The 27,384-nt window shown below is 44.7% G+C and overlaps 1 protein-coding gene across 1 annotated transcript; it reads right to left on the bottom strand.

Moving 5' to 3' along the window:
- Positions 1-142: 142 nt before the first annotated feature.
- Positions 143-25,390, bottom strand: LOC132764465 (hemojuvelin-like). Its single transcript, XM_060758495.2, has 4 exons — positions 25,216-25,390; positions 22,366-22,529; positions 19,663-20,165; positions 143-2,728 (listed from the first exon to the last, which is right to left on the bottom strand). The coding sequence occupies exons 2-4, from the start codon at positions 22,457-22,459 to the stop codon at positions 2,111-2,113; spliced, it is 1,215 nt and encodes a 404-aa protein (XP_060614478.2). The 5' UTR covers positions 22,460-22,529; positions 25,216-25,390; the 3' UTR covers positions 143-2,110.
- Positions 25,391-27,384: the final 1,994 nt, after the last annotated feature.

The following is a 27,384-nucleotide window of genomic DNA, read 5'->3' as shown; positions in this document are numbered from 1 at the left end:
CTCCGTCGTGGATGCGTGAGATTGTGGAAGGATAAATCACCCTCATATTTTTGCAATTTTCTCTTATTATTGTTCTGACTTTCAACCTGTTTTCTATTTTGGATCAAAAATACTCAGTAGCTAAGAAATGACATGACACCTCTTTCCGATCTTAAAACTCTTCAGCTTTAATATATTAATTTTTTCTCTTTTGTCATATACATTCTTGAATACTTTTCCCAGTCCTTGATGTGGACGTGGGGAATTCTTCCAATGACTTCCAGACTGGCAATTCCAAGGCCTTTCAGCCTTTCGTAAATTGCCCAATGTTGGCATCCTTTAGAGCAGTGTTTCTCAACCTTCCTAATGCCGCAACCCCTTAATACAGTTCCTCATATTGTGGTGACCCCCAACCATAACATGATTTTCGTTGCTACTCCATAACTATAATTTTGCTCCTGTTATGAATCGTCATGTAAATATCTGATCTTCAGGATGTATTTTCATTCACTGGACCAAATTGGGCACAAATACCTGAAAGGCCCAAATTTGAATACTGGTGGGGTTGGGGGAAGATTGATTTTGTCATTTGGAAGTTGTAGTTGCTGGGATGTATAATTCACCTACAATCAGAGAGTATTCTGAATTCCACCAATGATGGAATTGAACCAATCTTGGCACACAGAACTCCTATAACGAACAGAAAACACTGGAAGGGTTTGGTGGGCATTGACCTTGAGTTTTAGAGTTGTAGCTCACCTACATCCAGAGACTCAAACAATGATGGATCTGGACCAAACTTGGCACAAATACTCAATATGCCCAAATGGGAACACTGGTGGAGTTTGGGGAAAACAGACCTTGACATTTGGGAGTTGTCGTAGCTGGGATTTATAGTTCACCTACAATCAGAGAGCATTCTGAATTCCACTAACGATGGAACTGAACCAAACTTGGCACACAGAACTCCCATGACCAACAGAAACACTGGAAGGGTTTGGTAGGCATTGGCTTTGAGTTTGGGAGTTGTAGTTCACCTACACCCAGAGAACACTGTGGACTCAAACAATGCTGGTTCTGGACCAAACTTGGCACGGATTCTCCATATGCCCAAATGTGAACACTGGTGGAGTTTGGGGAAAATAGACCTTGACATTTGGGAGTTGTCGTTGCTGGGATTTATAGTTCACCTACAATCAGAGAGCATTCTGAATTCCACCAATGATGGAATTGAACCAATCTTGGCACACAGAACTCCCATAACCAACAGAAAACACTGGAAGGGTTTGGTAGGCATTGATCTTGAGTTTGGGAGTTGTAGTTCACCTACACCCAGAAAGCACTGTGGACTCAAACAATGATGAACTTGGCATGAAAACTCAATATGCCCAAATGTGAATACTGGTGGAGTTTGGGGAAAATAGACCTTGACATTTGCGAGTTGTAGTTTCTGGGACTTATAGTTTACCCACAATCAAAGAGCATTCAGAACTTCACCAATGGTGGAATTGACCCAAACTTGGCACACAGAACCCCCATGACCAACAGAAAATACTGTGTTTTCTGATGGTCTGTGGAGACCCCTCCAGGAGTCCGACCCCTAGATTGAGAAACACTGTCCTGGAAAGAAGGGGAAAAGGTTGGAAAACTGTTCCCCATTCCCTTGGACATTCCTCACAATGCCATATATCATTCTGCAGTTTGATGTGTTTCTATTTGGGTTGGAAAAGGCTAGTTGGGCAATTACAAAGGGACCATCAGACAATTGCAACGAAGGATGGGGCACCTTCCAAGAAGCCTTGGATTTTCACAATAGATTAACAACAGTATGCAGTCCTTTGGAAGTCAGTTTCCTTGGATGGCTGCGGAGTACTTTTTCCATCCAAAATGAGTTTAGAAAGACCCTGATGGTGAGAAAAATAGAATTTGTCTGCCTTTTTCAACATCTCCAGATGATCCGAGAAGGTCCCAAACCAGTTGCAATTCTACCAGAAGGTCCTCACTCGAATAAAGTTCACTTTTGGTATCTCAGTCCATGCTTAAAACTCTCCTGCTCATGGCTAACCTCTTCTTCCAAGAGGTTGTGCTCTCTCCACATCGATGTGGCTTTTTGGTGCAACGAATCCCCAATTCATTGAGAAAGCAAAATCACCAATGCAATGAGGACCGAGAAAGATGGGCCCATGGGATGGCCAGCTGAGTCGTTTTGGAAAAGGTGGAGCTTCCTGGCATCCGGGTGGAAGACTTTGGCATCCTCCAATGCGCCGTGTGCCGCCAGGGTGAAGTTGGCATCTCCCGAAGTGACGACGTCGAAGACGCATGACTGGAAGTAGAGGTCCTCCACCGGCAACTTCTCCTTGCACAGCTGGTGGGCCTTCTCGGCAGGGATGGCGGCCTGACCATCGCAACAGCACTCGTTCCGGGAGATGCGCTGGCTAAGGGGGCAGCCCCCGACACACAACTGGAGGTCCTGCTCTTCTGTGAAGGACCGGGCCACCTCCTCGGCCGCTCGGATGGAGAAAGAGAGCTGCCTCCCCGCCTGGCGCACAGCGATGGTGGTGCCGATGTAGGCCGCACGGATCTCCACGTGGCGCCCGGGGATGCGTTCGCGGATGCTCAAGCTGGTCCCACTAGGTCTCTCCCCGCCGTTGACCGAACCGTCCTCGAAAGCCGCCGGAAGATTGTCCACCTCTGCTTTGTAGACCTTCTGATCGATGCACTCCTTCATGTTCTTGAATATGATGGTCAGCTGCAGAGAAAGAAAGGAGAAAACCATCCATGTGAAAGGGATCTAGGCATCTTAGAAGAGCACAAGCAGAACATGAACCAAGGGTGTCATGCAACAGCTAGAAAAGCCAAGATGTTTCTAAATTGTTCAGATCAGCAGTTCTCAAAGTGTCCTCCTGGGAGACCTTGAGGCTCCGCAAAGCTCTGCAATGGCCCCTTGCATTTCTGCTATTATTATTATTATTATTATTATTATTATTATTATTGTCGAAGGCTTTCATGGCCGGAATCACTCAGTTCTTGTGGGTTTTTTCGGGCTATATGGCCATGTTCTAGAGGCATTTCTCCTGACGTTTCGCCTGCATCTATGGCAAGCATCCTCAGAGGTGACCTCACCTCCAGCAGACCTCACCTCTGAGGATGCTTGCCATAGATGCAGGTGAAACGTCAGGAGAAATGCCTCTAGAACATGGCCATATAGCCCAAAAAACCCCACAAGAACTGAGGGATTATTATTATTATTATTTCATAGAATCATAGAATCATAGAATCAAAGAGTTGGAAGAGACCTCATGGGCCATCCAGTCCAACCCCCTGCCAAGAAGCAGGAATATTGCATTCAAATCACCCCTGACAGATGGCCATCCAGCCTCTGTTTAAAAGCTTCCAAAGAAGGAGCCTCCACCACACTCCGGGGCAGAGAGTTCCACTGCTGAACGGCTCTCACAGTCAGGAAGTTCTTCCTCATGTTCAGATGGAATCTCCTCTCTTGTAGTTTGAAGCCATTGTTCCGCGTCCTAGTCTCCAAGGAAGCAGAAAACAAGCTTGCTCCCTCCTCCCTGTGGCTTCCTCTCACATATTTATACATGGCTATCATATCTCCTCTCAGCCTTCTCTTCTTCAGGCTAAACATGCCCAGTTCCCTAAGCCGCTCCTCATAGGGCTTGTTCTCCAGACCCTTGATCATTTTAGTCGCCCTCCTCTGGACACATTCCAGCTTGTCAATATCTCTCTTGAATTGTGGCGCCCAGAATTGGACACAATATTCCAGGTGTGGTCTAACCAAAGCAGAATAGAGGGGTAGCATTACTTCCTTAGATCTAGACACTATGCTCCTCTTGATGCAGGCCAAAATCCCATTGGCTTTTTTTGCCGCCACGTCACATTGTTGGCTCATGTTTAACTTGTTGTCCACGAGGACTCCAAGATCTTTTTCACACGTACTGCTCTCGAGCCAGGCGTCCCCCATTCTGTATCTTTGCATTTCGTTTTTTCTGCCAAAGTGGAGTATCTTGCATTTGTCACTGTTGAACTTCATTTTGTTAGTTTTGGCCCATCTCTCTAATCTGTCAAGATCGTTTTGAATTCTGCTCCTGTCCTCTGGACTGTTGGCTATCCCTCCCACTTTGGTGTCGTCTGCAAACTTGATGATCATGCCTTCTAGCCCTTCATCTAAGTCATTAATAAAGATGTTGAACAGGACCGGGCCCAGGACGGAACCCTGCGGCACTCCACTTGTCACTTCTTTCCAAGATGAAGAGGAAGCATTAGTGAGCACTCTCTGTGTTCGTCCACTTAACCAATTCCAGATCCACCTCACCGTAGTGTTGCCTAGCCCACATTGGACTAGTTTCCTTGCCAGAAGGTCATGGGGGACCTTGTCGAAGGCCTTACTGAAATCCAGGTACGCTACATCCACGGCATTCCCTGCATCTACCCAGCTTGTAGCTCTATCGAAGAAAGAGATCAGATTAGTCTGACATGACTTGTTTTTGATAAATCCATGTTGACTATTAGCGATGACTGCATTTGTTTCTAAGTGTTTGCAGACCACTTCCTTAACAATCTTTTCCAGAATCTTGCCCGGTATCGACGTGAGGCTGACCGGACGGTAGTTGTTTGGGTCATCCTTTTTTCCCTTCTTGAAGATTGGGACCACATTGGCCCTCCTCCAATCTGCTGGAACTTCTCCCGTTCTCCAAGAACTCTCAAAGATGGTTGCCAATGGTTCCGAAATGACTTCCGCTAGTTCCTTCAATACTCTGGGGTGTAGTTGATCTGGCCCTGGGGACTTGAACTCATTAAGAGCGGCCAGGTATTCCTGAACGACTTCTTTCCCAATTTGGGGTTGGATGTCCTCCAAACCCTCATCCACTCCATCTTGCTGAGGTTGAAGACTCTCTTTTTGTGAGAAGACCGAGGCAAAGAAGGCATTAAGTAGTTCTGCCTTTTCCCTATCCCCTGTCAGCATTGCCCCATCTTCTCCTCGAAGAGGTCCTATCGCCTCCTTGTTTTTCCTTTTTCTACTGACATAAGAATAGAAGCCCTTTTTATTGTTTTTAATGTCCCTGGCAAGTCTGAGCTCGTTTTTTGCTTTAGCCTTGCGGACCTTTTCCCTACAGGTGTTGGCTATTTGTTTGAATTCTTCTTTGGTGATTTCTCCCTTTTTCCACTTCTTGTGCATGTCTCTTTTGTGTCTTAGCACAGTTAGAAGTTCTTTGGACATCCATTCTGGCTTCTTTGCACTTGTCCTATTTTTTCTCTTTGTTGGCACAGTTTGCAATTGCGCCTTGAGTATTTCACTCTTGAGAAATTCCCATCCATCCGTAACTCCCTTGTCTTTTAGTATCTGTGTCCACGGAATGCTGCTCAGCGTTTCCTTCATTTTTTGGAAATCAGCTCTCCTAAAGTCCAAAATGCGGGTTTGACTTGTCTTAGTTTCGGCCTTCCTTTGTACCTCAAATTGCAGGAGCACATGGTCACTTGCCCCTAAGGATCCTACCACTTCGACCGCATCGATCAGGTCCTCCGCATTTGTTAAGATGAGATCAAGAGTAGTCAATCCCCTTGTTGCTTCTTCTACCTTCTGGACCATGAAATTGTCTGCAAGGCAAGCGAGGAAGTTGTTGGACCTTGTACTCTTGGCCGAGTTTGTTTTCCAGCAAATATCGGGATAGTTGAAATCGCCCATGACTACTACATCTCTTCTCTGTGCCTGTTTGGTCAACTGTTGGCAGAAGACTTCATCAAGTTCTTCCTCCTGGCTTGGGGGTCTGTAGTAGACGCCTACAACGACATCTTTTTGAGTCCCAGTTCCCTTGATTCTTATCCAGATGATTTCAAGCTGGTTTCCCAGATTGCTGTCTTGAATCTCTTCTGTAGCATAAGAGTTTTTGACATATAAGGCTACTCCGCCTCCTCTCCCCTTTGTTCGGTTTCTGTGAAAGAGGTTATACCCCTCGATATCTACATTCCAGCGATAGGAGTCATCCCACCAGGTTTCAGTGATCCCTATGATATCATATTTGTGGTGTTGTGCTAAAAGTTGGAGTTCGTCTTGTTTATTTCCCATGCTCTGTGCATTAGTGTAAAGACATGTGAGCCCCTGAGATCTTCCCCTGAGCTGTTTAATTGGGATTATTGTGCTTTGGGTACTTGGTCCTTGTTGTGTTTGTGCAGCCCTCCGTTTAGCCTTCTGGCGATTCCCAGATATTGTGGGTAAAGTAGTGTTCGCAAGGCTGTTGTCCCCCTCCCCCGGTGGACCTAGTTTAAAGTGCGTCTAATGAGGTTTGCGAGTCTGTGAGCAAAAAGGTGTTTTCCTACTTGTGTGAGATGCACCCCATCCCTTGCCAGTAGGCCATCCTCCTGGAAAAGCAGGCCATGGTCGAGGAAGCCAAAGCGTTCCTCCTGACACCATTTTCTAAGCCAGTCATTGACCTGTACTATTTTTCTGGCTCTTGTGGGTGCGTGTCTTACAACAGGGAGGAGGGATGAAAAGACCACCTGTACATTACATTCTTTTAGCTTTGCTCCTAGAGCTCGAAAATCATTTGTGATCTTTTGAAACGTATGCCTTGCAGTATCATTGGTTCCTACATGAATCAACATGAGGGGAGGACGGTGATAGGGCTTGAGGAGCCTGGTGAGCCTCTGAGTGATATGGTGTATTTTTGCCCCCGGTAGGCAGCATATTTCTCGAGCCATCCCATCTGGTCTGGAAATGACAGCTTCCGTTCCTCTAAGGAGGGAGTCGCCTACTACCAAGACCTGTTTACTTTTGGGAATGACAGGGCCCCTTTTGTGCATTGTAGTGTGTAGGTCTCCAGAAAAGTGATCCTGTTGGTGTGAATTGTGTAGGTGAAAAGTGTTGTCCTCCTCCTCGACATCCCCGGTGCATTCGTCAAGGACAATCCATTGAGATTCGTCCAAGAGCCTATGGTTCTCCTGTATGTGTTCCTGTTGCACCTGGTCTACGGTTGGGGATGGTACACCTGCACGATTGCTCAAGTGTGAATGTTGTGAAGTGTTGTCCCAGTCAGGGCTATCCCCTGCACACTGATCAAGGATGAGCCACTGATCAGTATCTAAGCCATTCTGGTCTTCCCCAATATGTTGTGTTTCTTGGTCAGGTGATAGTTGTGTGAGAATTTGGAATCTGTTGTGTAACTGCAGCTGAGCGGAAGTATTCTGAGGAGGCTTCCGGGTCCTATGTGTCCTTCTAAGGGTGACATTTCTCCAAGCCTGAGGGTTGTCCACAACTGAGGTGCTGTTCTGTTGAGCCTCCCCGTAATGTTGGTGTGATATGGGCTGCGTGTCTAGGACAGTGTGGTGTGTGGTGTCTAAGAACAGCTCAAGTTCCTGAATGTCCTTAAGGGTGTTAATACGGTCCTCGAGTTGTCGGATCCTGTGTTCCATGCGAGTGATTTGTTTACACTTGGGGCAGATGTAATTGAGTAATTGTAGTGTGAAAAAGCTGAACATGCCACAGCTCGTGCATGAGACGGGAAGTTTTCGTGTTTGTTCCATCTAGAGGTTGCTAATGACCCCCTCTTGGTGTGTGTTTGATGTTGTTGTCTGTATGCAGGGGTGAAAGTATAGGTTACTGAGTGTACGACACTGGTTTATATAGGATAACCAGGAAGCCCCGCCTCTCAAACAAAGCAGTCAATTTTTAAACTCAGGAAGCCCCTCCTTCAAACAAAGGAGTCAGTTTTTAAACACAGGAAGCCCCTCCTTCAAACAAAGGAGTCAGTTTTTAAACACAGGAAGCCCCTCCTCTCAAACAAAGGAGTCAGTTTTTAAACACAGGAAGCCCCTCCTTCAAACAAAGGAGTCAGTTTTTAAACACAGGAAGCCCCTCCTTCAAACAAAGGAGTCAGTTTTTAAACACAGGAAGCCCCTCCTCTCAAACAAAGGAGTCAGTTTTTAAACTCAGGAAGCCCCTCCTTCAAACAAAGGAGTCAGTTTTTAAACACAGGAAGCCCCTCCTCTCAAACAAAGGAGTCAGTTTTTAAACTCAGGAAGCCCCTCCTTCAAACAAAGGAGTCAGTTTTTAAACACAGGAAGCCCCTCCTTCAAACAAAGGAGTCAGTTTTTAAACTCAGGAAGCCCCTCCTTCAAACAAAGGAGTCAGTTTTTAAACTCAGGAAGCCCCTCCTTCAAACAAAGGAGTCAGTTTTTAAACTCAGGAAGCCCCTCCTTCAAACAAAGGAGTCAGTTTTTAAACACAGGAAGCCCCTCCTTCAAACAAAGGAGTCAGTTTTTAAACTCAGGAAGCCCCTCCTTCAAACAAAGGAGTCAGTTTTTAAACTCAGGAAGCCCCTCCTTCAAACAAAGGAGTCAGTTTTTAAACACAGGAAGCCCCTCCTTCAAACAAAGGAGTCAGTTTTTAAACTCAGGAAGCCCCTCCTTCAAACAAAGGAGTCAGTTTTTAAACACAGGAAGCCCCTCCTTCAAACAAAGGAGTCAGTTTTTAAACTCAGGAAGCCCCTCCTTCAAACAAAGGAGTCAGTTTTTAAACTCAGGAAGCCCCTCCTTCAAACAAAGGAGTCAGTTTTTAAACACAGGAAGCCCCTCCTTCAAACAAAGGAGTCAGTTTTTAAACTCAGGAAGCCCCTCCTTCAAACAAAGGAGTCAGTTTTTAAACTCAGGAAGCCCCTCCTTCAAACAAAGGAGTCAGTTTTTAAACACAGGAAGCCCCTCCTTCAAACAAAGGAGTCAGTTTTTAAACTCAGGAAGCCCCTCCTTCAAACAAAGGAGTCAGTTTTTAAACTCAGGAAGCCCCTCCTTCAAACAAAGGAGTCAGTTTTTAAACTCAGGAAGCCCCTCCTTCAAACAAAGGAGTCAGTTTTTAAACACAGGAAGCCCCTCCTTCAAACAAAGGAGTCAGTTTTTAAACACAGGAAGCCCCTCCTTCAAACAAAGGAGTCAGTTTTTAAACACAGGAAGCCCCTCCTTCAAACAAAGGAGTCAGTTTTTAAACACAGGAAGCCCCTCCTTCAAACAAAGGAGTCAGTTTTTAAACACAGGAAGCCCCTCCTCTCAAACAAAGGAGTCAGTTTTTAAACTCAGGAAGCCCCTCCTTCAAACAAAGGAGTCAGTTTTTAAACACAGGAAGCCCCTCCTCTCAAACAAAGGAGTCAGTTTTTAAACACAGGAAGCCCCTCCTTCAAACAAAGGAGTCAGTTTTTAAACACAGGAAGCCCCTCCTCTCAAACAAAGGAGTCAGTTTTTAAACTCAGGAAGCCCCTCCTTCAAACAAAGGAGTCAGTTTTTAAACACAGGAAGCCCCTCCTCTCAAACAAAGGAGTCAGTTTTTAAACTCAGGAAGCCCCTCCTTCAAACAAAGGAGTCAGTTTTTAAACACAGGAAGCCCCTCCTCTCAAACAAAGGAGTCAGTTTTTAAACTCAGGAAGCCCCTCCTTCAAACAAAGGAGTCAGTTTTTAAACACAGGAAGCCCCTCCTCTCAAACAAAGGAGTCAGTTTTTAAACTCAGGAAGCCCCTCCTTCAAACAAAGGAGTCAGTTTTTAAACACAGGAAGCCCCTCCTTCAAACAAAGGAGTCAGTTTTTAAACTCAGGAAGCCCCTCCTTCAAACAAAGGAGTCAGTTTTTAAACTCAGGAAGCCCCTCCTTCAAACAAAGGAGTCAGTTTTTAAACTCAGGAAGCCCCTCCTTCAAACAAAGGAGTCAGTTTTTAAACTCAGGAAGCCCCTCCTTCAAACAAAGGAGTCAGTTTTTAAACACAGGAAGCCCCTCCTTCAAGCAAAGGAGTCAGTTTTTAAACACAGGAAGCCCCTCCTCTCAAACAAAGGAGTCAGTTTTTAAACTCAGGAAGCCCCTCCTTCAAACAAAGGAGTCAGTTTTTAAACACAGGAAGCCCCTCCTCTCAAACAAAGGAGTCAGTTTTTAAACTCAGGAAGCCCCTCCTTCAAACAAAGGAGTCAGTTTTTAAACACAGGAAGCCCCTCCTCTCAAACAAAGGAGTCAGTTTTTAAACTCAGGAAGCCCCTCCTTCAAACAAAGGAGTCAGTTTTTAAACACAGGAAGCCCCTCCTCTCAAACAAAGGAGTCAGTTTTTAAACTCAGGAAGCCCCTCCTTCAAACAAAGGAGTCAGTTTTTAAACACAGGAAGCCCCTCCTTCAAACAAAGGAGTCAGTTTTTAAACTCAGGAAGCCCCTCCTTCAAACAAAGGAGTCAGTTTTTAAACACAGGAAGCCCCTCCTCTCAAACAAAGGAGTCAGTTTTTAAACACAGGAAGCCCCTCTTTCAAACAAAGGAGTCAGTTTTTAAACACAGGAAGCCCCTCCTCTCAAACAAAGGAGTCAGTTTTTAAACACAGGAAGCCCCTCCTTCAAACAAAGGAGTCAGTTTTTAAACACAGGAAGCCCCTCCTCTCAAACAAAGGAGTCAGTTTTTAAACACAGGAAGCCCCTCCTTCAAACAAAGGAGTCAGTTTTTAAACACAGGAAGCCCCTCCTCTCAAACAAAGGAGTCAGTTTTTAAACACAGGAAGCCCCTCCTCTCAAACAAAGGAGTCAGTTTTTAAACTCAGGAAGCCCCTCCTTCAAACAAAGGAGTCAGTTTTTAAACACAGGAAGCCCCTCCTTCAAACAAAGGAGTCAGTTTTTAAACTCAGGAAGCCCCTCCTTCAAACAAAGGAGTCAGTTTTTAAACACAGGAAGCCCCTCCTCTCAAACAAAGGAGTCAGTTTTTAAACACAGGAAGCCCCTCCTTCAAACAAAGGAGTCAGTTTTTAAACTCAGGAAGCCCCTCCTCTCAAACAAAGGAGTCAGTTTTTAAACACAGGAAGCCCCTCCTCTCAAACAAAGGAGTCAGTTTTTAAACACAGGAAGCCCCTCCTTCAAACAAAGGAGTCAGTTTTTAAACTCAGGAAGCCCCTCCTTCAAACAAAGGAGTCAGTTTTTAAACACAGGAAGCCCCTCCTCTCAAACAAAGGAGTCAGTTTTTAAACACAGGAAGCCCCTCCTTCAAACAAAGGAGTCAGTTTTTAAACACAGGAAGCCCCTCCTCTCAAACAAAGGAGTCAGTTTTTAAACACAGGAAGCCCCTCCTTCAAACAAAGGAGTCAGTTTTTAAACACAGGAAGCCCCTCCTCTCAAACAAAGGAGTCAGTTTTTAAACACAGGAAGCCCCTCCTCTCAAACAAAGGAGTCAGTTTTTAAACACAGGAAGCCCCTCCTTCAAACAAAGGAGTCAGTTTTTAAACTCAGGAAGCCCCTCCTCTCAAACAAAGGAGTCAGTTTTTAAACTCAGGAAGCCCCTCCTTCAAACAAAGGAGTCAGTTTTTAAACACAGGAAGCCCCTCCTCTCAAACAAAGGAGTCAGTTTTTAAACACAGGAAGCCCCTCCTTCAAACAAAGGAGTCAGTTTTTAAACACAGGAAGCCCCTCCTTCAAACAAAGGAGTCAGTTTTTAAACTCAGGAAGCCCCTCCTCTCAAACAAAGGAGTCAGTTTTTAAACTCAGGAAGCCCCTCCTTCAAACAAAGGAGTCAGTTTTTAAACTCAGGAAGCCCCTCCTCTCAAACAAAGGAGTCAGTTTTTAAACACAGGAAGCCCCTCCTTCAAACAAAGGAGTCAGTTTTTAAACTCAGGAAGCCCCTCCTCTCAAACAAAGGAGTCAGTTTTTAAACTCAGGAAGCCCCTCCTTCAAACAAAGGAGTCAGTTTTTAAACACAGGAAGCCCCTCCTCTCAAACAAAGGAGTCAGTTTTTAAACACAGGAAGCCCCTCCTTCAAACAAAGGAGTCAGTTTTTAAACACAGGAAGCCCCTCCTCTCAAACAAAGGAGTCAGTTTTTAAACACAGGAAGCCCCTCCTTCAAACAAAGGAGTCAGTTTTTAAACACAGGAAGCCCCTCCTTCAAACAAAGGAGTCAGTTTTTAAACTCAGGAAGCCCCTCCTCTCAAACAAAGGAGTCAGTTTTTAAACTCAGGAAGCCCCTCCTTCAAACAAAGGAGTCAGTTTTTAAACTCAGGAAGCCCCTCCTCTCAAACAAAGGAGTCAGTTTTTAAACACAGGAAGCCCCTCCTTCAAACAAAGGAGTCAGTTTTTAAACTCAGGAAGCCCCTCCTCTCAAACAAAGGAGTCAGTTTTTAAACTCAGGAAGCCCCTCCTTCAAACAAAGGAGTCAGTTTTTAAACACAGGAAGCCCCTCCTTCAAACAAAGGAGTCAGTTTTTAAACACAGGAAGCCCCTCCTCTCAAACAAAGGAGTCAGTTTTTAAACACAGGAAGCCCCTCCTTCAAACAAAGGAGTCAGTTTTTAAACACAGGAAGCCCCTCCTTCAAACAAAGGAGTCAGTTTTTAAACTCAGGAAGCCCCTCCTTCAAACAAAGGAGTCAGTTTTTAAACACAGGAAGCCCCTCCTCTCAAACAAAGGAGTCAGTTTTTAAACACAGGAAGCCCCTCCTCTCAAACAAAGGAGTCAGTTTTTAAACACAGGAAGCCCCTCCTTCAAACAAAGGAGTCAGTTTTTAAACACAGGAAGCCCCTCCTCTCAAACAAAGGAGTCAGTTTTTAAACACAGGAAGCCCCTCCTTCAAACAAAGGAGTCAGTTTTTAAACACAGGAAGCCCCTCCTTCAAACAAAGGAGTCAGTTTTTAAACTCAGGAAGCCCCTCCTCTCAAACAAAGGAGTCAGTTTTTAAACTCAGGAAGCCCCTCCTTCAAACAAAGGAGTCAGTTTTTAAACTCAGGAAGCCCCTCCTTCAAACAAAGGAGTCAGTTTTTAAACTCAGGAAGCCCCTCCTCTCAAACAAAGGAGTCAGTTTTTAAACACAGGAAGCCCCTCCTTCAAACAAAGGAGTCAGTTTTTAAACTCAGGAAGCCCCTCCTCTCAAACAAAGGAGTCAGTTTTTAAACTCAGGAAGCCCCTCCTTCAAACAAAGGAGTCAGTTTTTAAACACAGGAAGCCCCTCCTCTCAAACAAAGGAGTCAGTTTTTAAACACAGGAAGCCCCTCCTTCAAACAAAGGAGTCAGTTTTTAAACACAGGAAGCCCCTCCTTCAAACAAAGGAGTCAGTTTTTAAACTCAGGAAGCCCCTCCTCTCAAACAAAGGAGTCAGTTTTTAAACACAGGAAGCCCCTCCTTCAAACAAAGGAGTCAGTTTTTAAACTCAGGAAGCCCCTCCTCTCAAACAAAGGAGTCAGTTTTTAAACTCAGGAAGCCCCTCCTTCAAACAAAGGAGTCAGTTTTTAAACTCAGGAAGCCCCTCCTTCAAACAAAGGAGTCAGTTTTTAAACTCAGGAAGCCCCTCCTTCAAACAAAGGAGTCAGTTTTTAAACACAGGAAGCCCCTCCTCTCAAACAAAGGAGTCAGTTTTTAAACACAGGAAGCCCCTCCTTCAAACAAAGGAGTCAGTTTTTAAACTCAGGAAGCCCCTCCTCTCAAACAAAGGAGTCAGTTTTTAAACTCAGGAAGCCCCTCCTTCAAACAAAGGAGTCAGTTTTTAAACACAGGAAGCCCCTCCTCTCAAACAAAGGAGTCAGTTTTTAAACACAGGAAGCCCCTCCTTCAAACAAAGGAGTCAGTTTTTAAACACAGGAAGCCCCTCCTTCAAACAAAGGAGTCAGTTTTTAAACTCAGGAAGCCCCTCCTCTCAAACAAAGGAGTCAGTTTTTAAACTCAGGAAGCCCCTCCTTCAAACAAAGGAGTCAGTTTTTAAACACAGGAAGCCCCTCCTCTCAAACAAAGGAGTCAGTTTTTAAACACAGGAAGCCCCTCCTCTCAAACAAAGGAGTCAGTTTTTAAACACAGGAAGCCCCTCCTTCAAACAAAGGAGTCAGTTTTTAAACTCAGGAAGCCCCTCCTTCAAACAAAGGAGTCAGTTTTTAAACACAGGAAGCCCCTCCTTCAAACAAAGGAGTCAGTTTTTAAACACAGGAAGCCCCTCCTCTCAAACAAAGGAGTCAGTTTTTAAACACAGGAAGCCCCTCCTTCAAACAAAGGAGTTAGTTTTTAAACTCAGGAAGCCCCTCCTTCAAACAAAGGAGTCAGTTTTTAAACTCAGGAAGCCCCTCCTTCAAACAAAGGAGTCAGTTTTTAAACACAGGAAGCCCCTCCTCTCAAACAAAGGAGTCAGTTTTTAAACACAGGAAGCCCCTCCTTCAAACAAAGGAGTCAGTTTTTAAACTCAGGAAGCCCCTCCTCTCAAACAAAGGAGTCAGTTTTTAAACTCAGGAAGCCCCTCCTTCAAACAAAGGAGTCAGTTTTTAAACTCAGGAAGCCCCTCCTTCAAACAAAGGAGTCAGTTTTTAAACACAGGAAGCCCCTCCTCTCAAACAAAGGAGTCAGTTTTTAAACACAGGAAGCCCCTCCTTCAAACAAAGGAGTCAGTTTTTAAACTCAGGAAGCCCCTCCTTCAAACAAAGGAGTCAGTTTTTAAACACAGGAAGCCCCTCCTCTCAAACAAAGGAGTCAGTTTTTAAACACAGGAAGCCCCTCCTCTCAAACAAAGGAGTCAGTTTTTAAACACAGGAAGCCCCTCCTCTCAAACAAAGGAGTCAGTTTTTAAACACAGGAAGCCCCTCCTTCAAACAAAGGAGTCAGTTTTTAAACTCAGGAAGCCCCTCCTCTCAAACAAAGGAGTCAGTTTTTAAACTCAGGAAGCCCCTCCTCTCAAACAAAGGAGTCAGTTTTTAAACTCAGGAAGCCCCTCCTTCAAACAAAGGAGTCAGTTTTTAAACACAGGAAGCCCCTCCTCTCAAACAAAGGAGTCAGTTTTTAAACACAGGAAGCCCCTCCTTCAAACAAAGGAGTCAGTTTTTAAACTCAGGAAGCCCCTCCTTCAAACAAAGGAGTCAGTTTTTAAACACAGGAAGCCCCTCCTCTCAAACAAAGGAGTCAGTTTTTAAACACAGGAAGCCCCTCCTCTCAAACAAAGGAGTCAGTTTTTAAACACAGGAAGCCCCTCCTCTCAAACAAAGGAGTCAGTTTTTAAACACAGGAAGCCCCTCCTCTCAAACAAAGGAGTCAGTTTTTAAACACAGGAAGCCCCTCCTCTCAAACAAAGGAGTCAGTTTTTAAACACAGGAAGCCCCTCCTTCAAACAAAGGAGTCAGTTTTTAAACTCAGGAAGCCCCTCCTTCAAACAAAGGAGTCAGTTTTTAAACACAGGAAGCCCCTCCTCTCAAACAAAGGAGTCAGTTTTTAAACACAGGAAGCCCCTCCTTCAAACAAAGGAGTCAGTTTTTAAACTCAGGAAGCCCCTCCTTCAAACAAAGGAGTCAGTTTTTAAACACAGGAAGCCCCTCCTCTCAAACAAAGGAGTCAGTTTTTAAACACAGGAAGCCCCTCCTCTCAAACAAAGGAGTCAGTTTTTAAACACAGGAAGCCCCTCCTCTCAAACAAAGGAGTCAGTTTTTAAACACAGGAAGCCCCTCCTCTCAAACAAAGGAGTCAGTTTTTAAACACAGGAAGCCCCTCCTCTCAAACAAAGGAGTCAGTTTTTAAACACAGGAAGCCCCTCCTCTCAAACAAAGGAGTCAGTTTTTAAACTCAGGAAGCCCCTCCTCTCAAACAAAGGAGTCAGTTTTTAAACACAGGAAGCCCCTCCTCTCAAACAAAGGAGTCAGTTTTTAAACTCAGGAAGCCCCTCCTTCAAACAAAGGAGTCAGTTTTTAAACACAGGAAGCCCCTCCTCTCAAACAAAGGAGTCAGTTTTTAAACACAGGAAGCCCCTCCTTCAAACAAAGGAGTCAGTTTTTAAACTCAGGAAGCCCCTCCTTCAAACAAAGGAGTCAGTTTTTAAACACAGGAAGCCCCTCCTCTCAAACAAAGGAGTCAGTTTTTAAACACAGGAAGCCCCTCCTTCAAACAAAGGAGTCAGTTTTTAAACTCAGGAAGCCCCTCCTTCAAACAAAGGAGTCAGTTTTTAAACACAGGAAGCCCCTCCTCTCAAACAAAGGAGTCAGTTTTTAAACACAGGAAGCCCCTCCTCTCAAACAAAGGAGTCAGTTTTTAAACACAGGAAGCCCCTCCTTCAAACAAAGGAGTCAGTTTTTAAACTCAGGAAGCCCCTCCTTCAAACAAAGGAGTCAGTTTTTAAACACAGGAAGCCCCTCCTCTCAAACAAAGGAGTCAGTTTTTAAACACAGGAAGCCCCTCCTTCAAACAAAGGAGTCAGTTTTTAAACTCAGGAAGCCCCTCCTTCAAACAAAGGAGTCAGTTTTTAAACACAGGAAGCCCCTCCTCTCAAACAAAGGAGTCAGTTTTTAAACACAGGAAGCCCCTCCTCTCAAACAAAGGAGTCAGTTTTTAAACTCAGGAAGCCCCTCCTTCAAACAAAGGAGTCAGTTTTTAAACACAGGAAGCCCCTCCTCTCAAACAAAGGAGTCAGTTTTTAAACTCAGGAAGCCCCTCCTTCAAACAAAGGAGTCAGTTTTTAAACACAGGAAGCCCCTCCTTCAAACAAAGGAGTCAGTTTTTAAACTCAGGAAGCCCCTCCTTCAAACAAAGGAGTCAGTTTTTAAACACAGGAAGCCCCTCCTTCAAACAAAGGAGTCAGTTTTTAAACACAGGAAGCCCCTCCTCTCAAACAAAGGAGTCAGTTTTTAAACACAGGAAGCCCCTCCTCTCAAACAAAGGAGTCAGTTTTTAAACACAGGAAGCCCCTCCTCTCAAACAAAGGAGTCAGTTTTTAAACACAGGAAGCCCCTCCTCTCAAACAAAGGAGTCAGTTTTTAAACTCAGGAAGCCCCTCCTCTCAAACAAAGGAGTCAGTTTTTAAACACAGGAAGCCCCTCCTTCAAACAAAGGAGTCAGTTTTTAAACACAGGAAGCCCCTCCTCTCAAACAAAGGAGTCAGTTTTTAAACACAGGAAGCCCCTCCTCTCAAACAAAGGAGTCAGTTTTTAAACTCAGGAAGCCCCTCCTCTCAAACAAAGGAGTCAGTTTTTAAACACAGGAAGCCCCTCCTTCAAACAAAGGAGTCAGTTTTTAAACTCAGGAAGCCCCTCCTTCAAACAAAGGAGTCAGTTTTTAAACTCAGGAAGCCCCTCCTTCAAACAAATTTGATACACAACAAGATTAGTACACAGCAAACAAGATCACTATGTTGGCTTTTGTATTCAGTACTCGTCGGACACTTCCCCAAGTGTCTATTATTATTATTATTATTATTATTATTATTATTATTATATTGTCAAAGGCTTTCATGGCCGGAATCACTGGGTTGTTTAGGTTTTTTCGGGCTATATGGCCATGTTCTAGAGCAGTGGTTCTCAACCTGGGGTCCCCAGATGTTTTTGGCCTACAACTCCCAGAAATCCCAGCCAGTTTACCAGCTGTTAGGGTTTCTGGGAGTTGAAGGCCAAAAACATCTGGGGACCCCAGGTTGAGAACCACTGTTCTAGAGGCATTCTCTCCTGACGTTTCGCCTGCATCTATGGCAAGCATCCTCAGAGGTAGTGAGGTCTGTTGGAACTAGGACAATTGGGTTTATATATCTGTAGAATGACCAGGGAGGGACAAAGAACTCTTGTCTGCTGGAGCTAGGTGTGAATGTTTCAACTGACCACCTTGATTAGCATTTAATGGCATGGCAGTTTTTTTGGTGTGGCTTGTTAGTGCCTGTTGAGAGGTGATTAGCTGTCTCTGATTGTTTCCTCTCTGTTGTTTTGCTGTTGTAATTTTAGATAGCTTGGTAGCCAGATTTTGTTCACTTTCATGGTTTCCTCCTTTCTGTTGAAATTGTCCACATGCATCTTGTGGATTTCAATGGCTTCTCTGTGTAGTCTGACATGGTGGTTGTTGGTGTGGTCCAGCATTTCTGTGTTCTCAAATAATATGCTGTGTCCAGGTTGGTTCCTCAGGTGCTCTAGAACATGGCCATATAGCCCAAAGAAACCTACAACAACCCATTATTATTATTATTAGTAGTAGTAGTAGTAGTAGTAGTATTTATTTATTTATTTATTTATTTGCTGCATTTATTAACCGCCGCTCTCAGCCCTGAGGCGACTTTTAGTAATAAAAGGCTGGGTGGCCATCTCTTGGGGATCTCTTGGCCATCTAGTCCAACCCCCTTCTGCCATGCAGGAAAAGCACAATTCAAAGCATCTCCAACAGATAGCCACCCAGCCTTTCTAATAACACTGTTCAACGGCGAAAAAGTTGCGGGCCTGAAAATAGTTGTTCTTTTATGATTTTGGGGTGCTGAAAACGAAAATGATATTTTAAATGTATATTGGCTCTAGTTTTTATGATATAAGCAATCATGTGATCACGTATGGTTGAAAAAATGCATTTTGCGACTTACACTATGGAAGATTCTAGAATACTCTAAAAAGTTTGATGACGCAGTATTAGTGTTGTGTGCAAAAGCCAGAAAGCCCTATATAAGGCCAGACTTTTGAACGGTGAGGGTCTATCAGTTGAAGACTGAGACAGTATTGTTAAACATCGTTTGACATTGTTCTTTTGACTGTAGTGATGCCTCCTCGCACGTGTGTAAATAAAGCACTATGGAAAAAAGATATCAAGGCCAATGGACTCCGTCAATGCTGTCAGACTACTGCTGGAGCATTGTAAGAGACAATCCTTTCCTTGAATACAAAAGAAAAGTCAAGAGAAGCAAACAGGATAAAAACTAAAGTCACGATTAAAGCGACATTTAAACTTTCAGACTTTTCAACTGCATTAGGTCTACTAATATAGTTTCTTGCTGCACAAACATAGACTAATTAAGTAAATATTTCTCATGTATAAACTATTGGCAATATAATTTAACTAAAATTTAGTAAATATTCACGGTTTATATACATGCAGTAAGGTTAGGCGCATTATCATAATATTAACGAATTACCTATTGTGGAGAAAATTGAAATAGCTGTTGCATAAAAACCAGAGCCAATTAACACATTTAATTATTATATTTGAATTCAGCATGTTAAATTTATTAAGAAACGGCACATTTCACTTCCGTAACTGAGAAAAACTGAAAATTTGTAGAACAGTGTAATAATGGTAATAATAGGAGCAACCTCCTATTGCTTCTGTTGCTGCAAACTGAGTGCAAAAATCAAAAGGCGTTTGCACTCAATTAACTCAGCAGGGAGGAAGCAATCTTGACACTTCAATCTTGCTCTTCCCAACTGGCTTAGGCAAAAGCAAACAACTGCAGCCTCTCCTAGCTTGAGGCCTCCTGCATGAATAGTTTATCTCATCTTGACCCTACTCAGGCCTCATATGTGTCCCATTTTTCATTAGGGGAATGTTGGAGGATAATAATAATAATTTAATAATAATAATAATAATAATAATAATAATAATAATAATCATAGAACCATAAAATCAAAGAGTTGGAAGAGACCTCATGGGCCATCCAGTCCAACCCCCTGCCAAGAAGCAGGTATATTGCATTCAAATCACCCCTGACAGATGGCCATCCAGCCTCTGTTTAAAAGCTTCCAAAGAAGGAGCCTCCACCACACTCCGGGGCAGAGAGTTCCACTGCTGAACGGCTCTCACAGTCAGGAAGTTCTTCCTCATGTTCAGATGGAATCTCCTTGTAGTTTGAAGCCATTGTTCCGCTTTATTTATACTCCTCCACCATCTCCCCAACGGGGACTCAGGGCAGCTTACATGAGGCCAAGCCCAAACAAGGACTCCAAAACCCATCAGCCCCATGGTGGACACTGAATTTCATATTTACCTTGCCGGTAGCAGTGGCATTGGATCCTTTTGCTACCGGGTAACTGGTGGCTTGAGCAAACAAGTAATTGTTGTCCAGAAGCGGCCATGAGCCCTCTATTCGGCAGGTGTGGAACTCATCCCCGAATGTCCGAACATGGGGGTCCCCAAACATGGCACAGTGCTGGTAGTTGGGGAGGTGGCCATGCTTTTGGGCAAAGCTCTTCTCGTAGTCGCAGAGGTCCAGGGAAGCCGTGCCCTGGTGGTTGGGGGTCGGGGTCTGGGGCCGGGTTGGGGAGGTGGGCCCTTCCTTGGAGCACCGGTTCTGGGTCATGAGGTCCTCGATGCCGTGGACGGCGGAATGGTAGGCCAGGTCTCCGCGGCAGGCGTGGGCCGTCCGGCGGGTGCAGCGGGCGTAAGAGCGCAGGGCGTTGCAGTAAGCAATGCTCTTGTTGGGGCCACGCAGGTTGAGGGTGGAGGCCACGTACTCGGAGTTGCAACGCAAAATCTTGCAGCGGGAATAAACTGGGAGAGATACAGAAAGAAACCCGTGACTCATTTGAGCTTGTGAAACTATTATTTCACACAAGTCCTAATAGAACACTGGATACACATGGGCCAATGGTGTGATGTGGCAGCAAAAAAAGCCAATGCAATTCTGGGCAGCCTTACCATGTTGGCAGAACAAGGAAAAGAAGAAACTAACCCTGCATAACATTACTCTTCCTATAGAGCAAGATAAAGAGAGAAACAACTATGTCTATAGAAGAGAAGAAGAAGGAACAAGAACAACAACAAGAAACAAAAATAAACCAACCTGCAGAGCTTTACCATTTCTATAGAACAGAATGAGGAACCCAATCATGCACACTCATACCATGTATATAGAGCAAGATAAAGAAGAAATCAACCTTGTACAGCCTTAACATCTTCTATAGAATAAGATAAAGAAAGAACCAACCCTACGCAGCTTTACTATCTTCTACAGAACAAGATAAAGAAAGAACCAACCCTGCGCAGCTTTACTATCTTCTATAGAACAAGACAAAGAAGAAACCAACCCCATGCAGCTTTACTAGCTTCTATAGGACAAGAGAAAGAAGGAACCAATTCCTGCGCAGTTTTACCATCTTCTATAGAACAAGATAAAGAAAGAACCAACCCTGCAAAGCTTTACTATCTTCTATAGAACAAGAGAAAGAAGGAACCAAATCCTACGTGGCTTTACCATCTTCTATAATGCAAGAAAAAGAAGGACCAAAGTCCTGTGTAGCCTTACCATCTTCTATAGAACAAGATAAGGAAGGAACCAACCCTACACAGCTTTACCATCTTCTATAGAGCAAGAGAAAGATGGAACCAAAACGTACGCAGCTTTACCATCTTCTATAGAGCATGACAGAGAAGAAACTAACCCTACACAGCTTTACTATCTTCTATAGGGCAAGAGAAAGAAGGAACCAACTCCTGCGCAGCTTTCACATGTCTACAGAGGAAGATAAAGAAGGAACCAACACTGCGCAGCTTTACCATCTTCTACAGAACAAAAGAAAGAAGGAACCAAATCTTATGCACCTTCTGTAGAGCAGGATAAAAAAGAAACTAAATCCAGTGTAGCTTTAACATGTCTATAGAGCAAGATAAAGAAGAAACCAACCCTGTGCAACCTTACCATCTTCTATAGCACAAAATAAAGGAATGAAATCCTGCACAGCTTTACTATTGTCTATTGAGAAAGATAAAGAAGGAACCAAATCCTACGTGGCTTTACTATCTTCTATATTGCAAGATAAGGAAGCAAGTCCTACGCAGCTTTACCATCTTCTATAGAGAAAGATAAAGAAGGAACAGAATCCTGCACAGCTTTACCATCTTCTATAGTGCAAGATAAAGAAGGAACCAAATCCTGCGCAGCTTTACCATCTTATATAGAGAATGATAAAGGAACAAAATCCTGCGCAGCTTTACCATCTTATATAGAGAAAGATAAAGAAGGAAGCAAATCTTGCACAGCTTTACCATCTTCTTTAGTGCAAAATAAAGAAGAAGCCATCCCTATGCAGCCTTACCAACTTCTGTAGAACAAGATAAAGAAGAAAGCAAATCCTGGGCAGCTTTACCATCTTCTATAGTGCAAGATAAAGAAGGAAGCAAATCCTGTGCAGCTTTATCATCTTATATAGTGCAAGATAAAGAAGGAACTGAATTCTGCGCAGCTTTACCATCTTCTATAGGGAAAGATAAAGGAACCAAATCCTGTGCAGCTTTACCATCTTATATATAGAAAGATAAAGAAGGAAGCAAATCCTGCACAGCTTTACCATCTTATACAGAGAAAGAAAAAGATGGAACCAAATCTTGCGCAGCTTTACCATCTTATATAGAGAAAGATAAAGAAGGAAGCAAATCCTGCGCAGCTTTACCATCTTGTATAGAGAAAGGTAAAGAAGGAAGCAAATCTTGCACAGCTTTACCATCTTCTTTAGTGCAAAATAAAGAAGAAACCATCCCTGTGCAGCCTTACCATCTTCTATAGAGCAAGATAAAGGAGGAACCTAATCTTGCGCAGCTTTAGAATGTATATAGAGCAAAATAAAAAAGGAACAAATATTATGCAGCTTTATCATCTTCTATAGAGCAAGATAAAGAAGGAACAAAATCCTGAGCAGCTGTACCACCTCTCTAGAACAAGATAAAGAAAAAAAACCAGCTCGCGCAGCCTTACCATGTCTACAGAACAAAAGAAGGAAGAGCGTCTTAATGATGATTCCAGCGTTCATGGAGCGGCATGACCTCGAAGAACATGTGGCTTTCCCCATTCCAATCCATTCAGAGTTTCTAAATGTCACTCACTCCCATTTCCCCTCTCCTTTCCTTTTGGTTTTCACTCTGGAAGAGAAGATGTGAAAAATGTGTTATGAGGAAACAGGCGAAATATTATTATATCCCAGAAACTATTATTATTACTATTTCTATTTATTATAAGCTTGATTGCATGCCCAGCAAACTCAGCAACATTTGCACCATGACTCCGGTCATGCTTTATTTAATTTTTTGCTTTGGCTTTGAAAACGAGTGCGCAGCTTTCCAGCGCAAGCTCCGGAATGGTACTATTTTGAGGAGGCCTCCTGTAGATTCAGATAGTTGCTTCCTAACAGACTACGGTCACTAGCCACCATTGCTCCCAACTTGTCGTTCAAGCAGCATGCTGCAAGTCGCTTCTGGTGTGAGAGAACTGGCCGTCTACAGAGACATTGCCCAGGAGATTCCCATTCTGCTGGGAGGCTTCTCTTGTGTACCTGCAAGCTAGAGCTGACGGATGGGAGCTCACCGTGTCTTGCGGATTTGAACCGGCAACCTTTAGGTCAGCAACCCAAACTCCAGGTCAGCAGTCCAACCGGCACAAGGGTTTAACCCATTGCGCCTATGAGATGCCCGGATATGTTACCATCCTGCTGGGAGACTTCTCTCATGTCGCTGCAAGCTAGAGATGACAGACGGGAGCTTACCCATATCTCGGATTCTAACCGGCAACCTTCAGGTCAGCAAACCAACCTTCAGGTCAGCAGCCCAGTCGACACAAGGGTTTAATCCTTTACACCTAGGAGATGCCCGGATGTGTTATCCTGCGGGGAGACTTCTCTCATGTTGCCACAAGCTGGAGCTGACGGACAGGAGCTCACCCCATCTCGCGAATTCGAACCGCAACCTTCAGCTCAGCAACCCAACCTTCAGGAGATACCCGGATGTGTTACCATCCTGCTGGGAGACTTCTCTCATGTTGCCGCAAGCTAGAGCTGACGGACGGGAGCACACCTGTCTCGTGAATTCGAACCGGCAACCTTCAGCTCAGCAACCCGTTTCGGGAGATGCCCGGATGTGTTACCATCCTGCTGGGAGACTTCTCTCATGTCGCCGCAAGCTAGAGCTGTTGGACGGGAGCTCACCTGTCTCGCGGATTCGAACTGGCAGCCTTCAGCTCAGCAACCCAACCTTCATGTCAGCAGCCCAGCTAGCACAAGGGTTTAACCGGTTGCGCCTAGGAGATGCCCAGATGTGTTACCATCCTGCTGGGAGACTTCTCTCATGTCGCCGCAAGCTATAGCTGACGGACGGGAGCTCACCTGTATTGCTGATTCGAACCAGCAACCTTCAGCTCAGCAACCCAACCTTCATGTCAGCAGCCCAGCTGGCACAAGGGTTTAACCGGTTGCGCCTAGGAGATGCCCAAATGTGTTACCATCCTGCTGGGAGACTTCTCTCATGTCGCCGCAAGCTAAAGCTGACGGACGGGAGCTCACCTGTCTCGCGGATTCGAACCGGCAGCCTTCAGCTCCGGGGGAGGCTCTGGAGCAAAAGTAACTTTGCACTGGAGTCAGAAAGCCACCGCTCTCGTTGTCATTTTGGGATGACGACTGGTCTAAACCTTCTCCTTTTTGAGAAGAGATTGATAATCTGGTTTGAGGGTGACTCAACGGAGCTCCAAGGCCAAGAAGACAATGGCCGAGTCCCATTGGGCAACACTGGCCTGGCTCGCCTTTCCCCATACCTTTTATCTTCTTGATAGGATTGGCCAGCCCTAATCCTATGGGGCAAGAGATATCATAGGGCAGTGGTCCTCAACCTCACTCTACATGCTGCTGCAGTTTTGGAGGAGGGTTGACCATGGATGATGTGACTTCCAGTACCTTCACTCACATTCTGAGACCTCTGCAAACCTCATCCAATGACTGATCAAGACCAAACTTGGCACATAGACCTCTCATGACCTGCTTTACGTCCTGGTGTCGTTTGGAAAAAAATTGGAGATGAATTATGGGACTTGTAGTACCTTCACTCACTTTCTGAGACCACTGAGACCCTCGCCAATGACTAATCAAGACCAAACTTGGCACACAGAGCCCCAGTGATCCACTCTACATCTTGGTGCAGTTTGGAGGACAGACCATGGATGATGGGACTTCAAGTACCTCCACTCCCTTCCCAAGATTGCTGCAACCCTCATCTAATGACCAATCAAGGCCAAACTTGGCACACAGAGCCCCCATGACCCATTCTACATCCTGCTGCAGTTTTGGAGGAGGGTTGACCATGGATAATGGGACTTCCAGTACCTTTAGTCACTTACTGAAACCAATGACTGATCAAGACCAAACTTAGCACACAGAACCCCCATGACCCACTCTACATCCTGCTGCAGTTTTGGAGGAGGGTTGACCATGGATGATGGGACTTGCAGTACCTTTACTCACTTACTGAAACCAATGACTGATCAAGACCAAACTTGGCACACAGAGCCCCCATGACCCACTCTATATCCTGCTGCCGTTTGAAGAAGGATGGATTTTGGATGATGGGACTTGCAGTACCTTCACTCACTTACTGAAACCACTGCCACCCTCATCCAATGACGGATAAAGACCAAACTTGGCACACAGAACCCCCATGACCCACTCTACATCCTGCTGCAGTTTGGAGGAGGGTAGACCATGGTTGATGGGACTTCAAGTACCTTCACTCACTTCCTGAAAACAATGTAACACACACACACATATATATGGATGGCTAGGTTTACCTCTTTGATGTGCACTCGATGTCTCCTTTGGTGGGTGTCTGCCAGCTTTGGTATCCACTTCCCAAGCGACTGCAATGTCTCTTCTGGATCCAAGAAGGAGGGAAGGAAGGAAGGGAAAGAAGAAAAGGATAGAAAGAGAGAGAGAGAGCAGGGCCCGTTTGCCAGGCTCCTCCAACAGCTGAGCCCTGTTTGCAACCCGATCTGTCCCCCAAAAGGAAAGGGTCCCAGGGCGGGAGGGCTTTTTTAAAAATAGGCTGTAGTATATTTTGGATCCCGAAAGTCGTATTTCGGGCCGGGCGGAATGGCACATCCCAGAGGCGGCTTGGATTTTATTTTAGCAGCTGGCACCCGACACACATCCATGCATGCACTTTCCTACGGTTGCATCTGCACTGTGCATCTGCACTGTAGAAATAATACGGTTCGACCACCATTTCAATTGCCACGGCTCAGTGCTATGTAATCCTGGGATCTGTAGTTTGGTGAAGCACCAGCTGAAGAACTTATCAAGCTACGACTCCCATGATTCCATAGTTTTGATCAGTGACAGTTCAAGTGGTGTCAAACTGCATTAGTTTGACAGCGTAGATGCAACTTATAACTTTTTTGGAAGGTGTCTCCCTTTCTCGTTGTCATTAAACACAAACTAGAGGACCATTCCCCATTTTTTTTGCTCCCATTGGTGGCTTTGGATCTTATTCTTTTTTTGAAAATATTAAAAATAGAGGAGTGTTGTAGTCCCATATTTCTGCATAGACTAGATGACCTTTGGGGGTCCTTTGAATGTCTACAAGTCTTTACTCTTCGCCTAAAAGATGTCAGAATGGAATCAGATAAATAACCATTGTCATATCCCTTCCTTCTGTATCCTTACCTGAATGGGGTTGGACTAGATGACCTTTAAGGATACCTTCCATCTATAGAATTCCCTTGTCCTCTCATAAAAGATGGCAGAATGAGGTTGGACTAGATAACCTCTAGGGATCCCTTCCATCTATAGACTTCTCTGGTCCTCTCCTAAAAGATAACAGAATGGGGTTGGACTAGATGACCTCTAGGTATCCCTTCCATCTATAGACTTCTCTGGTCCTCTCATAAAAGATGGCCAAATGGGGTTGGACTAGGTGACCTCTAGGGATCCCTTCCATCTATAGACTTCTCTGGACCTTTCCTAAAAGATGACAGAATGAGGTTGGACTGGATGACCTCTAGGTATCCCTTCCATCTATAGACTTCTCTGGTCCTCTCATAAAAGATTGTAAAATGGGGTTGGACTAGGTGACCTCTAGGGATCCCTTCCATGTATATACTTCTCTGGCCTGATGGGATTGGGCTAGATGACCTCTAGGGACCTTTCTTAAAAGATGATAGAATGGGGTTGGACTAGATTACCTCTAAAGACCTCTTCCATCTATTGACTTCTCTGGCCCTCTCCTAAAAGACGGCAGAATGGGGTTGGATTAGATGACCTCTAAGAACTTCTTCCATCTATTGACTTATCTGGTCCTCTCCTAAAAGATGGCAAAATGGGGTTGGATTTGATGACCTTTAGGGACCCCATCCACCTATAGGCTTATTTGGCCCTCGCCTAAAAGATGGCAGAATGGGGTTGGTCTACATGACCTTTGGGAGGCCTCTTCCATCTCTGGGATCCTTTGCTCCTCTCCTAAATGATGTCCTGCATCCACGGAAACATGCCCAGATGATGGCACGTACCCACCCGTCTGCGTGAACTTTTCAGAATTTCACATCCGTATCATCTTACACAGCTGTTGGAAATTTCCTTACCAGTGCCACAAGCGTGGTTGTGGTTGTCACAATTGCGGTTGTGGCCACTGCCCATTTTTCCTGAGGACTTATGTATGTTGATATATAGCTCTCAGGGTTGGCAACAACATGAAAAAGCGTGCCCTTGCCAACTTTTCCGCCATCTCGGCCGAAGTGACTGGGCCTGGGATTGTCGGAATCGGAACTCATCGCCCAGCCAAAGAGGCGAATAACGGCCCAGAGATAAATCAGGCAGGAGAGGCACCTGTTCCACGGATGACATCCACGGATGACATCCCCAAATTGGCTGGGATGCAAGGCAAGGAAGGCGGGAATGCTGCGTCTAAAATAAGACCGGAGCAGATGGAAAGAGGGGCGAGATTCCATCGCATATAGAAACAC

The sequence above is a fragment of the Anolis sagrei genome, chromosome 12, assembly GCF_037176765.1.
Source record: "Anolis sagrei isolate rAnoSag1 chromosome 12, rAnoSag1.mat, whole genome shotgun sequence".
Taxonomy (NCBI): domain Eukaryota; kingdom Metazoa; phylum Chordata; class Lepidosauria; order Squamata; family Dactyloidae; genus Anolis; species Anolis sagrei.
The sequence above is the reverse complement of the archived record's forward strand: the minus strand, read 5'-3'. Positions and strand labels throughout refer to the sequence as shown.